We start from the raw sequence: 15,601 nt of genomic DNA, 5'->3' as shown, positions 1-15,601 counted from the left end.
TTAAAAAAAAAAAAAAGGGTAACCTTTAACAAATCATGGGCAAAAACTATGTGAAATTAAATAAAACCAGCATACTCCTGAAAACCATTATCTAGGTATTAGAATATATTAACTCATAACGAAATTGTAAGGCAAGATTCCATCTATCAGAAAAAAAGAGAACTACATACACTTGAAAAACTGCTAGATAGACAGTGAAAGCTGCAGCACTGATTTGAAAAGCCAGAGATTTAGCAAATGACCAAATCTAAATGTTCAAAAGTCTCTTACCTGATCAACAGTAAATATCTTGATCCTTTCGATTCCTAGCCATTTTTGGAATTCTTTCCTCCAATTATTCACCAAGCTTCCGGGTGTGACAATAAGTGTCTTCTTTACTACTGGCCTGCCTCCATAGGGTCCCTGACACTGTAGGGTCCAGATAAGCGAAATACATTGCAGTGTTTTCCCTAAACCCATTTCATCGGCAAGAATAGCTCCGCATCTGCCATTCACCCTGTTAGAAATAATTATATTTCCTTCAACTACAAAATGAAAATATTTTATGCCCCTAACATCATCACCTATTAGTCAAAAACCAGAAGCTGATATTTTGTAATTAGGATGAATTCTAGCCTCCACTAAACATATTTTCTAGCTCTTTATTCAGCTGATTTATGACATTTTGCATCTGTGCCAATTATATTCATTATATATTTACTGTCAACTAAATTACTAAAACAAATTGAAATTATAGTTGAATCTAAATCTGTTACTATAATGATTCCATATTTAGAAACTAGAAATAAATGCCAATTTCATATCTACAGTTAAATAATTTAACTCTAACTGTGCTTCTCATCACTAACAGCTGAGCAGTTTTTATCAGTTTCAGTATTAGATATCAAAACACTTTAAAATGTAATGAAACATAAACCAGAAAGACCTAGTGATTTGTATTTATGATTTTCTTACAATAAATGAAGTCCTCAACCAAAATAGCTCCTTGACCTGTAAGAAAAATTAAACACTATTTGATCTAATACACGTAATACACAAAATTTGGTAAAAAACCTACATGCCTACTTGGTTCATATAATTTAAAATTAAACATTATAAGGAATACTATCAGTAACTGGCATTTATACCACTTCATAGTTTTAAAAGCTCTTTGACAGGTATTAGATAAACACTTTAAAAGTTACAAAATCCAAAGGAATCAAGGAAATATAAGTATAGTTTGTTAATCCATTCTGTTTCTTGCAAGTAGAAATAACAACCAAAACCAGTTTTACTTGTTTTCCACTTCAAAATGTAGAGAAAAAATTATAAACATGAATTATAGCCACTATTATTATTTCAGATTATTAGAGCCCTTATTATTACTTTAGATTATTTTAGATTTTGCCATTGCAAGATGCCAGCTAAAAGAGATATAGTGAGTGGCAGAGAGAAAACTTATCCAGCACCCAAGTATAGTGAAGAGAGTAGGAAGGCTTCCCTTGAAGAAGATGAACCTTGAGCAGAGTTTTAAAGGAAAACAGGAATTCACTACCTTAATCAGTATTAATACATCAGCACAGCTGGGGCTTGAACTGAATTCCAAGCAAAGAAATACAAGGTTAGGAAGCTGGCAAGATTGGTAGAAGACAGAAGATAAGGATACTTGCCCTTGAAAGCTCAGGCTGTATCTTGTAAGTCAGTGTCTCCCCAACAACAGTCTTCCATGAAAGACTACACTGCCTTGCCATATACGTGATATTATATGTGTTACTATTCATTATTTTTCTCTAAATCAACTCACTTTTTAACTTAGATTTATTTGAAAAGAAAATAAATTCTTTCTAAGCATAATCTACTTGTGAAACCAGAAGTTTGATGTGCTATTTCTTTCCAGTTATTCACTAACTAAATATGCTATGATTAAAAGTAAAAAAATAAAGTTTGTCCATGTACACCTAAAATAATTCTATATACCACCCAAGTGGAGTGCATACCACAGAAACATTGCTCTAAGTTCTGAGAACTGCAGTCATTTTAAGCAAGGAAATGCCATGTTCAGAACTGTTTCCAGAAACATCAAACTGGCAGCAATAAGTAGAAAGAATCTGAGGAGCATCAGAAACAGATACACAAGTTAGAAGCTGTTGCAATAGTCCAGATAAAAATAAAATTTTATGACACCAGTTACTAGAACTGCTATAGTGAGGTGCCAGAAGCAATTAGGTTCAAAATGGTATTTGGCAAGTCAAAATATTCAAAAGTTTAGGTGTGGTTAGCTAGAGAAGGTGAGAGAGAATAAAAGATGATTCTCAAGCCAACTGAGGTAAGATCTCCAAAATAGAAGAGCATATTTGAGAGAACAATCTAGAAAGTTTCCAGGAGATAATTTTCCCCTTGTCATCACTCAAAGGGTTCTTTAGAGCTTGGAGGAATTTACATTCCCCGCTTCCTAGTAACTGAGGCATACTGAGTGGCAATGACCAATGTAAAAATTGAGGTCCTATGCGTTAAAAACAACAAAAAAGGACTGGAAGGAAATGTACTAATACGTTAGCAGAGACCTTTGATTCTTTTAACCCTCTTTGGTTTGAATTTATGTATCTTCTACTTCAACTGTATTTTGACTATAATTGGTTAAGAAAACTCAATTTTAAAAGAGGAAGAGGGACTCGTGTGTATATGTGTATGTGTGTAAACAGAGGTGACATTCTAAGAAGAAAACTTTTTTGCAAAATCCTCATAAGGTGTGTGTCCAGTTCCAAGCAAGATGTTTATCACCACAGTATCCTTCAAGAACTACCTGTGGAGATTTCCCTGGTGGTCCACTGCGGCTAAGACTCTGGGCTCCCAATGGAAGGGGCCTGGGTTTAATCCCTGGTCAGGGAACTAGATCCCACATGCTGCAACTAGTCCGCATGCTCCATTTTAAAAAAAAAATCCCGCATGCTGCAACGAAGATTAAAAATCCTACCTGCCTCAACTACGACTGGGCATAGCCAAATTTTTTTTTTTAATAAAATGATTTTTTTAAAAAGAACCCACCTGTGGAATAAAACATACACATTACCATTTGCCATTCCTATCAACTAAAATATATGCTGCACTCATTGGGACTCATTATATATTAGGCTCATCCTAGAAAACCATTATGTTAGAGGTAAATCAAGGCTTTGATTAGATCAAACAAATTATTTTCCTACCTCATTCCCATCACACATTCATAAAGGAATATGATCCCTTCTTTCTGATGTGGTCGAAGGTAATATACAAGGTGAGGATCTATCACTACATCCACAACAGGAAAACAGTTCTTATTGAACAGCCACTGGTGATTCTTATCTGGTCGGAGCATAACAAGGGAATCTTAAGAAAAAGGGAAGAGTATAATTATAAATGTATTCTACTCTGTCAGTAATTACATTATCTTGCTCTAATTACTCAAAAGATAAAACTGTTTGCAGTCAAAAACTTTGAAATTCAAAAAGAAAAAAAATTAAAACAATAATTTTGAAATTCAGTAACATCAATGCTAAGCAAAGGTACAAAATTTTAAAAATAAAATCTCATGCCTTATTGATGTAAGATCCATGCAAAGAATGGCAAAGAGCTTTCCAAATTTCATGCGCAAAAGTGCTTTGAAACCACTAAAATTCACTATTGTTTCATAAATAATTCATTAAGCCACCACACTTACTAGTTCAGTATTCAAAGCAAAGAGAACTATTTCCAACTGAAAGCACAAATTGGAATTTTGCCAAGATGGCCTTTACTAATACTCATAGCTTCTTATTCTGGAAAGGCTTTCCAAATTTAATATAAAGGCTTCCTTTATTTTCATTTCTATGCCTACTAACAATGTCTATTACTCCTATTAATCAGAAGAACTGAGAAAGAATGACAAATTTTCCATTGACTTCACCACCATTATTTGCTTAAAATTAATTACTTCATTCATGAAATGTAAAATTCATGAATCTTGACAAAGCAGCATGGAGTAACCATCAAATAACAATGTAATTCTTCAGAAATATGGTAATACAATTTAAAAGATTTATTTAAAATCACTCAAAAAACAAAACCAAATGTAACTAAAAAGCTGGTATCAATTGATAAATCTGAAATCAGATAAATTCATCAAGATTTTTTTTTATATATTTGTATGTCTGTATCATGGTTAAAAAAAGTAAAATATATTTTTTAAAATATGAAAAAAGAGAACAAAGATGAGAAAAGTAAATTAAAAAACAACAGGTTCCAGGAGACTAAATATGGGAAATCCCCTGGTGGTCCAGTGGTTAAGACTCAGTGCTTTCACTGCTAAGGACACGGATTCAAACCCTGGTCCAGGAACTAACATCTCATAAGCTGTGTGGGGCAACCAAAAAAAATAAAAACACACACAGAGGATTTAATAAATAACCCTCAGTGTGGAAATATATAGTCACAGAAATGAGAGTCTGGTCATGTTTACTGATAGTAATTACCTGGAGGAAGATTTTCTGTGGATCTTCCCAGGTTTCTGAGCAACCAAAAGAAACTTTCATTTTCGAGGTGAATTCCTGGCAGGTAGGGGACTAGGGAGTGAAAACGGAAAACTCAGCCCCTGAGTTTCCTCCATATCCCAGTAGTAAAGAAGAGTGTATGTCTTGTGGATTTCCAGCCAAGAAATGGTCCCATTTTTTTTTTTCTTTAAAAAAAAAAAAAAACAACAACAACAAAAAGAGGATCTCCCTGGTGGTCCAGCAGTTAAGAAACCACCTGCCAATGCAGGGGACACAGGTATGGCCCCTGGTCCAGGAAGATCTCACATGCCTCAGAGCAACTGAGCAAACGCTCTGCAACTACTGAAGCCCGTGCGTTTTAGGGCCCAAGTGTAATGAACAAGAGAAGCCACTGCAATGAGAAGCCTGCACAGCAACTCGAGTAATCCCTGCTCCCTGCAACTAGAGAAAACCCACACGCAGCAACTAAGGCTCAGTGAAGCTATGAATAAATAAATAAAGATACTTTAAAAATTGTTAAAAAGGACAAAGGGAATTTAAAAGAAAATAGAGGTAAAGATGATTCACAGCTCAAGCAAGGACCATAGAATCACAAGTCATCTAACAAAGCACGAAGCTTCAAGAAAAATAAAACCTAAAGCACCACAGCAACAGGACATCAGTTTAAATCTTTAGATGCCCTTCATAATCATGAAGCATCATTTAATGCTAACAAAATCTCTCTTGCTTTAGTTTTAAGTCTACAACTTAGCACTACCTTTAACAAGATTGAAATAGAGAGAGGATAATCAAGTATTTACCACTTACAAAAAGGGCTTGCTTACACACACACACACACACACACACACACACATACATACTCATGTACACATACATACAAATTATCATAATAAAATTTTTCATTCACTCAGTTATCAAATATTTATTATACACAGTATATACCAGGCACTCTAAGTCTCTATGGTAGTTATTAAAACCCACATTTTACATGAGGCAAAACAGCGAAGTAAGTGACTACCTCAACTGGTCGAAGAATCAGTAGTTTAGTGGCAAAAGCCGGACTCTAACTCAGGTCCTTGACTAAGCACAGTGTTCTTTTCAGTTCACCACAGCTCTCTACTACGTAACAGGAAGGTGAAGAGGAAGAAGCATAAAGGGCAGAAGGAAGCTTATGAGCCAGTGTGATAGACAAAATGTTCATACAAAGAGAAAAATCAGAAGCAGAAACTCCCACTCTCTAAATCTCAATTAAGTCTCAAATGAGCTAGAATAAAGCAAGGAATTTTTAATTTGGGGGTTTTAATCCAAACTATGCCAATACCTACTTTAAGCAAGTCAGTTCATCCTTCTGGTACTCAGTTTCCTCAAACGCAAAGTGAAGGGATTGGTCTAAATTATCTAAAAAGTCCTTTTATTTCAAAAATTCTGTTTCCAAAATGGCAAGAGGGGAAAATAGTTATTTTAATACTTTTTGCAAGCATGCGTGCATTCTAAGTCCCTTCTGTTATATTTGACTCTTTGTGACTATGGACTGTTGCCCGCCAGGTTCCTCTGTCCACAGGATTCTCTGGGCAAGAATACTGGAGTAGGTCGCCATGCCCTCCTCCAGGGGATCTTCCCAACCCAAGGGCTGAACCTGCGTCTCTTGTCTCCTGTATTGGCAGGTAGATTCTTTACCACCAGCGCCACTTGGGAAGCCCTTAATACTTCTATTTATAGCTATTCTAAGAGTTATTTTTATAATTATTTCAATATTTTTATTACCATTATGAGAAAAGCTTCCTCTGTTCTCCAACTTCTACATTAACAAAACAAATTCAATAGGAATACGTCTTTTCAAACAAATGCTGAATTAACTGGATATCCACATGGAAAGAACTTCCCAGATGGCACAGTGGTAAAGAATCCACCTGCCAGTGCAGCAGATGCAAGAGAGGACAATTCGAACCCTAGGCTGGGAAGATCCCTTGGAGAAGGAACTGGCAACCTGCTCCAGTATTCTTGCCTTGACAACTTCATGGACAGCGGAGCCTGGCAGGCTGCAGTCCATGGGCTTACAAAGAGACAGACACAGCTGAGCACATCCACTGCTTACTTACTGCCACATGGAAAAAGATGAACGTCAATCATTAACTCACCCTGTACACAAAATTTTAGGCAAAATGAATCACAGACTTTAATATAACTCAAATTCTATGTCTGTCATGTCACCAAATGAGAAGCTCTGTAATGACAGTTTTACCTCTGGGCCCAATGTATAAAAGGAACACAAGAAATACTTGCTGACTGAGCAATCAAATCTTAAAAAGTCATGAACAGACTAGGTTTCATTTTTGACGCAATTTTTAAATTAAATTCATTAATGTGAAAATTAACTTGACTGGATTGAATAAATGAATAAAATCTGAATTCTTTACATGAAATCTCACCTTTCAATATTTTTTTCACCTTTCAATATTTTAATACTCAAGTCACTAATTACTAATAGTTGTGATCAAAGCATAGTCTTCAAAATGGAAATTCAAAAATATTTCTAATCTATAAATTTACTAATTTTTCTCCCTACAAAAGATATCAGGTTTTGTTGAAATCATACCCATGTATGTGTGTATACATCTATAATTTGCACAATTTTCCTTCAACACATGTATTTTGGTTACTATACTCTGGCAATTGAACATTTACTTATGAAATAATTCTCAAAATATATTATTATTCAACTTCAACATTATCCCTTATGTCAGACTATATATCTGAAAAATGATACATACTTTTACCTGAAAGTGTCAAAACAAAATTTAACTTTAAATTCACATACCAAAATATCTTTAGACAGTAAAAACAGAAAACTCAAATTAAGTTTTTAAATCTTACTTGGCGCATATGGGTCATGGCGTGGTTTGCAATTTTGGAAACTGTTCTGTTTATTTTCCTTTGAACTGAGTTTACAGACACTTTTGAAAGGGTTAGACAAACACTTCTTGGCAGCTTGAGAAGAACTTAAGACAGCAGAACATCCTCCGCCAAACTGAAAACATCTTCCACTGTTGAAATCATCTGGAGAGATGATACCCATGACTTCTATTTCTTTTCCACCAATCATCATTGTTTGACCCTCTTCAATCTTTTCAAGCTCTTTCAATTTATATACAGTGCCTTTAAATTCAGAAGGAAAAAATTAATCTATTGACACTCTAAGATGACTTAATTAGTAAAACCAGAGTCTCTTCTTATAACTGTACAGAGTGAAAATTACTTTGAATGCAAATAGCCTCGCATAATAACCCACTAGCCAGAACAAAAATATGATTTATCCTTTTAGTAAAAATACACACATGCAAAAATCAAAAGGAATAAATAATTATATAGTTATAAAAATTAGGTAAGGTTTAGAGATCCAAGACTTTAATTACTTAAAATACAGTCTACTGTATGCATAGTTTTGCTATCTGCTGTCTATAGAAAATCAAGCGAAGAAGGGTTTTGGTACGCTATGTATGGACCCTCCTTTCTTGTGAACAATCTAGACAAATGCCAGAGCAGCTCTATTTCCACTTAGAAACAAGTGGAAATGTGAAGAACTAGCAATAGAAGCAATTTCTAACTCAACTAGTACTGTACTCGTCCACCCGCCATAGAATAGTAAAACTACATTTGCCACAGCCGCTGCTGATAGTCCAAGTTCTCGCTCTTGAATAAAAAGCAGGATATTTTATAATATCACGCTTGTTTGAATTATTATTAATTCAACAGATATTTATTAGGTGCTGCCATGTATAAGGTGTTGATGCAATATAAATATGAGTAAGTTATCATGGTCTGCTTAAAATGAACTCATTAATCAGATAGAGTGAGGGACTTTTATACTCCTCTGCTTAGAACATTAAATGCATGCTTTTTGTGCCACTGTGAGGGACAAAACTGTGTATACCAAAAACTTTAAAGTTTCTAAAAACAAAAAATAAAAGATCATCATATTTTAGACAACATTACATGACCCTTTTAAATTAGCTAGAAAATTGCTACAATTCCCTATTAACACTGGGCTAATAATCACAATCTCTGACAACTGGGAACTACATAACATACATTTTTCAATTACTAATGATAAAGCTCTAAGATGAAGCCAAATAGTTATTTGGCTGGTGTTCCTAAATGCTAAAAGACCCAGCCCTCCATTTCCCAAGCTGTTTCAATTCAACAGCAGTCCTGACCTCTCCATATTAATGAAGATAACTGTTTTATCTTCATACTGAATCCAACCCTATTAATCCAATTACCACTAGTTACATGAAAATGGGAGATAAGAATAAATTTAACTTTGAGGCATCTTGAAGAGGCTCTGCAACTGCAAAATCTCTCATTTCACTTTGCTCCCTAGTGATGACCGCCTCAAGCATCTCTACACCTCCAGAAGACTTTCTTTAAACTCTGGAACTCTGTTTCCCACACTTGTTCTTTGCTGGGTATGTGGAATAAAAACCAACTGAATCTGACTATATTATCACAAGCTACTAGCAATTTCAGCATTCCAGCCTTCAGGTTTCTTATGAGTGTTTATTCTTATAGTAATAATATTTAAATGCTGAATATCCAAATTATTTAAAAGAAAAACTGCTTGTATTATAGGTGATAACTTGCAAGATTAACTCCAGGTTGATATATTTACTAATGTTATAATTAAGCAACCAAGTCTTATATTTGGATGTTTTCACTTTGAAAGCCAATAAACTAATTTTTTAAACCAGTGATTTTCAACTCCTACTGGATATGACAGTCATCCAGAAACCTAAAATATATGGATGTTCAGTCCCTCTCCCCATCATCCAGACCAAATAATCACAGCCTCAGAGATCAAGGCCTAAGCACTGGCATTTTTTAAAAGCACCAGAGGTGATTCTACTTGTATAGAGGTGATTCTACTTTTCCCCACTACTTGCAACTGGGAGATCATTTTATTATTAATCCAAACTACACATACTCAAAACCATGTAGACTACAGTTATGGGTAACAGATATTCCAGGGTAATTTTGGTAATTTTTTCCTAGCTAGGGGGCTTTAGAATATAATTTCACTAATTAATATAAACAAGTTCTCAAAAAAATTTAGCCTCAATCCTTGGTGGCTCAGAGGGTAAGGAATCTGCCTGCAGTACAAGAGACCTGAGTTCAATCCCGGGGTCAGGAAGATCCCCTAAAAGAGAGAATGGCAACCCATTCTAGTATTCTTGCCTGGAGAATTCCATGGACAGAGAAGCCTGGTGGGCTATAGTTCATGGGGTTGCAAAGAGTCAGACACAACTGAGCTACTAATATTTAACTAACATGGAATGTGTATTGCTAATTTTCTTTTTAATTTCTCTAAACACTAAGCATAATATTGGATATATGGTATTTGTTCAATATTTTCATAATAAAAAATTCTATTGCAGATAATTCCATTCAGCCTCAACTCTTGCCCCTCTGTCACTGCCCTTCGCATACCACATTCCTGAAACACTGAAGTAGTTTTAATTCACTCTTGCCTATACCTGTACATATGCTATGCCCCTTTCTCATTCCCTACAAAATTACTCATCCCTCACATATTACCTTAAACAATAACTCCTTTGAAGCTTTCCCTTAGCCTCGCAGGCTGATTTACATGGTCCTTCTATATATGCTCCTACTGTACTTAGCAAACATTCTCATTGAAACAATTATCTTAGTGCTTCCTAATTATCAATTACATTGCCCTGTCCTTACTAAACTACAAACTATAACCCTCTTTGAATGCTTACTCCTAGCATAGTTACTGAAACTACAAACTATGTTATTTTCAACATGTAGAACAGACTTTATAATTATGGGCCACACTCAGAATTAAAGAGTAATTTAAGAAACAATGTAAAAAGACCATGATAACATTATATACTCTGATTTTGTGGGCTAACGTATGCAAATGAATCATGTTGGCAATGTTTTATAATGGAAATAACAGTTACCTCCAATTTAGATGAATTAACCTAAGTTATCTCTATCTATTATCTCCTTGCTATTTTCCAATTTTTATTAAGTATCACTGAAGTTAGATATTGAAATTCTGAAAGAGAGGGGAATACCAGACCACCTGCCCTGCCTCTTGAGAAATGTATATGCAGGTCAGGAAGCAACAGTTAGAACTGGACATGGAACAATAGATTGGTTCCAAATAGGAAAAGGAGTACGTCAAGGCTGTATATATTGTCACCTGCTTATTTAACTTATATGCAGAGTACATCATGAGAAACGCTGGGCTGGAAGAAGCACAAGCTGGAATCAAGATTGCCGGGAGAAATATCAATAACCTCAGATATGCAGATGACACCACCCTTATGGCACAAAGTAAAGAGAACTAAAAAGCCTCTTGATGAAAGTGAAAGTGAAGAGTGAAAAAGTTGGCTTAAAGCTCCACATTCAGAAAACGAAGATCATGGCATCCGGTCCCATCACTTCACGGGAAATAGATGGGGAAACAGTGGAAACAGTGTCAGACTTTATTTTTGGGGGCTCCAAAATCACGGCAGATGGTGACTGCAGCCATGAAATTAAAAGACGCTTACTCCTTGGAAGAAAAGTTATGACCAACCTAGACAGCATATTCAAAAGCAGAGACATTACTTTGCCGACTAAGGTCTGTCTAGTCAAGGCTATGGTTTTTCCAGTGGTCATGTATGGTTGTGAGAGTGGGACTGTGAAGAAGGCTGAGCGCCGAAGAATTGATGCTTTTGAACTGTGGTGTTGGAGAAGACTCTTGAGAGTCCCTTGGACTGCAAGGAGATCCAACCAGTTCATTCTGAAGTAGATCAGTCCTGGGTGTTCTTTGGAAAGAATGATGCTAAAGCTGAAACTCCAATACTTTGGCCACCTCATGCGAAGAGTTTACTCATTGGAAAAGACTGATGCTGGGAGGGATTGAGGGCAGGAGGAGAAGGGGACGACAGAGGATGAGATGACTGGATGGCATCACCGACTCGATGGATATGAGTCTGAGTGAACTCTGGGAGTGGGTGATGGGCAGAGAGGCCCGGCGTGCTACAATTCATGGGGTCGCAAAGAGTCGGACACGAATGAGCAACTGAACTGACTGACTGACTGAAGTTAGATATCATTCTATTCCTAATACCCACATCTTTTTCAATGTTAATCACTCAGCATTCTGGAAAAAAAAGAAAAAAGATGAAAATACACAAAGAAAAACTGCTTAATCTCAGAAAAATGCCAATATAACTGTGATATATTTAGCTAATCATTTTATATTCAAAGAAAATGATACCATGGGTTGAGATTCATCTCACTGAGTATACATAAGACTGTCAGACTTGCTATTACAAGATAAATTTATGTTTATCAGATAATTTATACATGAAAGTCAAGAAAGAACACCTTCATAAAACACAATTACATTTCAATTTTGTAGTCAGATACATATATTAACTTTAGACCAAATCATAAACATCAGGTAATACCACAATACCTCTTCCAATGTCTTTGCCTTCCAAATCTTTTAAGGTAAATGACTTTCCTTTTACAATAAGAACAGCATCACCTTCCCACTTTTTGTGTTTTTTCTTTGACACTTTACACCAAACAACACTGAAATATTTAACTAGGCTATCAGGTTTCTCTTCTTGTCCCTTAGACACTGTTATTTCTTTAGGGGCTGAATGAACTAGAATATAAACAAAATAAAAATCAGTTATTATAGATGACATTAATATTTAAGTAATAAAATCACTCAGCAAAATAAAAGCACAAGTAAAATGGATTGTATTAAGTATTTTTTCATATATATGTTATAAACTGGGAAATTCAAATATCAGTTTCTAGCATTATCACGAGAACAGAATGTAAATTTGTTATCATCATACAAACAGTAGAAGTAGAAAAACATAATAATCACTGGTAAGATTTCAAAACTCTAGTAATTAAAGATAAAATTTCAGCATCCATGGAAAAATACCTAAAATCACGTGACAAGATATATCAAGGAAAAGTAATACAAGATCACAGAGTTCTCTAAAAGAAAAACCTGTAGTTTTTTCAATAAGAACAAAGGTAAAACATTAAAGCAGCAATCAGACAAAAATGTCATCAATATATTCTTGTCTCCTGCTTAGGGACCTAGCTGTCAGGCTGGGTCACCGATTCTGAGAATTCAGTAGTATATGATCAGGAAATTTAAAGTTCCTTATGAAAATCTATACTTTTCTTAAAAACATTCCCAGTATCACCTTACAAAAACATATCCGAAGGGTCTAACAGAGAAACTTTTTCAGCAATGGGGAAACTGACTTATGGTGACAAAAACCAGAAAGTGGCTACTGGCTCTGGAGTTGGGAAATTGACTGGAAAGGGGAAGGAAAGAACAACTTGTTCTGGGCCATAGTTGCATAGATGAATACATTTAACAGAAATCATTGCAGATCATTTCGAGCTATAAATTTTATTGGATGTAAAGTACAGACCTTGAAAAAGATAAAACATAATAAGACAAAGGGTAACAGCAGAATAGGTTGACAGGTATGTATATAATATTCTATATGATGGTATCTTATAGTGCTTTGAAGCAAAAACACTCTTAAGTTATCTATTAACTCAAAGCACCCTTGACACTAAAGACAAAATCTCCCCTTATTACTCGGTCTTAATCTTTGTTTTCCCCTTGGCAGTTAACCATGAGCACTTCCGTGAGAAATACAGAGCATCCTCATATTGAGCCCTAGCTCTTGCTTCTCACCTAACTTGTATACTATATTTTTAATGACTAGGTAAGTTTACTCCAGTTGAAGAGAGGAAAATCTCATTCCCCTATTATTGAAGAGTTATTCACTGTATCTTTTACCAAATACACACTTGACCTCCAAAGCTATCAAAACAACAGAATTTACAAAACCAAAGCCAAATTATTATTTTATCTTTTAAAATACACCCACCTACTTAAATAGGAAAAGAAAAAGCCCTGAGACTAGGAATAAAACAAGAATCCCCATTTTCACCACTTCTAATCAATGTTGTCCTGGAAAGTCTTAGCCAATGCAATAAGGCAATAAAAACAAAAAGTATAAAGATCAGAAAGGAAGAGAAATAAAACTGTACCTATGTGCAGATGATAAAACTGTCTACATAGAAATCCACAGAGACACTAAAAACAAAGGACTGAGAATTAATGACTTATTCCATCTCATTTCAAAGTTAACTATCATGTAACAAAAATGAAGATATTTTGGTATTTAAAAGAAAGACACAATGATCAACGCAACAAAATAGTGGCCACTGTGTATGGCCACTATTTTTCAACAAAGTTGGTAAAACAAATTGATTTTCAACTGATTTTCAACAAAGTTGGCAAAACAAATCCAATGGGATAAGCATTTTCAAACAAATGCTGAGTTAACTGGATAGTCACACAGAAAAAAGATGAACATCAACCATTAAGTCACCCTGTATACAAAATTTAATGAAAAATGAATCATAGACTTAAATGTAAAATTTTACTACAAACTTTTACAAGAAAATGTAGAAGATATTTGTAATCTTGAAGTAGGCAAAGGTTTCTTAGAATACAAATGTATAAAACATTAAAAATAAAATGTTTAATTTTATCAAAAATTTAACGGATGCCATTAAGAAAACAAAGTCAAACAAATCAATAGAAAATGGGCAAAAAAGCATGAACAGACAATTCAGGAAAGAATATATACAAAAAGTCAGTAAGTACATAAAAAGATGTTTAACATCATTAACCATTTGGGAAATGCAAATAAAAAACACAAGATATACTCCACATCTACTAAGATGATTATAGTCTCAAATGGATAAAAGCAAGTATGGTGCAGATACAAAGAAACTGGAATCTTCACTCACTATTCGTGGGAATGTAAAATAGTCCAGCCACTTTAAAAAACAATTTCACGATTCTTCAAAAAGTTATAGTTACCATATGATCCAGCAATTCCACTCCTAGGTACATGTTCAAGACAGAGAAACGTGTCCACACAAAAAAACTTGCACATGAATGTTTATAGCAGTATTATTCATAATAGCCCAAAGGTAGAAACAAATGTCCATTCAACGAACAAATGAGTAAACAAATTGTGGTACATCACATTATTATTAGTGATATTATTCGTGATATTATTCAGCCATTAAAGGAATGCTACTGATACAGGCTACAACGCATATAAACCTTAATAACATTAGGTTAATTGAGAGAAGCAATCACAAAAGACTACACATTACATGATTCCATTTATATGAAGTGTCCAGAACAGGAAAGTCTATAGAGATAGAAAGCAGTTTAATGGTTGCTTAGGGCTGGAAGGTGAGGGTGAGACTAGGGGCGGGGGGTATGGGGGTTGAAAATTCAAGAGCACAGGATTAATTTTTGAAGTACTGAAAACATCTTAAAAGTGTGGTAATAGCTGCACATAACTGTAAATATACTACTAAAAAATCATGAATTATGTACTTTATATGAGTGAATTACGTTGCTGTTGTTCAGTCGCTCAGTCGTGTCAGTTCATGCAGTCGACCCCATGAACTGCCACTCCAGGCCTCGCCATCATATAATGAGTGAATTACATGGAATGTGAATTATAACTCAGATTGTTTAAAAACATGAGATAACACCACACACTAACCTGACTAAAATTTTTAAAACTGACTATCTTAAGTGTAGCAAAATGTAAAGTCAATTATAACTGAAAAAAAAAAAAAATATAGAGCACCTAGAAATATCACACACTACTGGAAGGACTGTAAAATACTACAATAACTTTGGAAAACAGTAAGACAGACTCCTAAAAAGTTAAACATACACCTACTACAACCAGCCATTCCACTGGAAAATATTTACTAGAGAGAGAAGAAAACACATGTCCAAAAACCAAACAAACAAACAAAAAAATGTGTACAACTTCAAGCCAGGTACATCAGTCTCCTAAAAGTCTGAAAAACCACTCTCACTATTAGAATTCAGATAATTCATTTGTGCATCATTGGCATTCATGGACTGAGAAAGTGAATTTTGACTATCTGAAACCAGCAAGGTTTTTTTCTAAGAAAACAATTGATTGACGGGCAGCTAAGAAGTTGTG

At 34.8% G+C, this 15,601-nt stretch overlaps 1 protein-coding gene across 4 annotated transcripts in view; it reads right to left on the bottom strand.

Annotated features, from left to right (window-relative positions):
- RAD54B (RAD54 homolog B) overlaps positions 1 to 15,601 on the bottom strand; it is a 111,642-nt gene that overhangs the window by 34,670 nt on the left and 61,371 nt on the right. The window contains exons 1-5 of one of the 4 annotated variants that reach the window (XM_060393947.1): positions 13,602 to 13,642; positions 11,980 to 12,174; positions 7,359 to 7,640; positions 3,183 to 3,345; positions 271 to 496 (exon numbers count right to left, since the gene is read on the bottom strand). In XM_060393947.1, the coding sequence (XP_060249930.1) occupies positions 271 to 496; positions 3,183 to 3,345; positions 7,359 to 7,590 (621 nt within the window). In that variant the 5' untranslated portion in view covers positions 7,591 to 7,640; positions 11,980 to 12,174; positions 13,602 to 13,642. Of the gene's footprint in view, positions 1 to 270; positions 497 to 3,182; positions 3,346 to 7,358; positions 7,641 to 11,979; positions 12,175 to 13,601; positions 13,643 to 15,601 lie in introns of those variants that run through there. The other 3 variants (XM_004011835.6, XM_042254471.2, XM_060393946.1) reach the window with 3 other exon arrangements.

Source organism: Ovis aries, chromosome 9, assembly GCF_016772045.2.
Source record: "Ovis aries strain OAR_USU_Benz2616 breed Rambouillet chromosome 9, ARS-UI_Ramb_v3.0, whole genome shotgun sequence".
In the NCBI taxonomy this organism is placed as follows: Eukaryota; Metazoa; Chordata; class Mammalia; order Artiodactyla; family Bovidae; genus Ovis; species Ovis aries.
The sequence above is the reverse complement of the archived record's forward strand: the minus strand, read 5'-3'. Positions and strand labels throughout refer to the sequence as shown.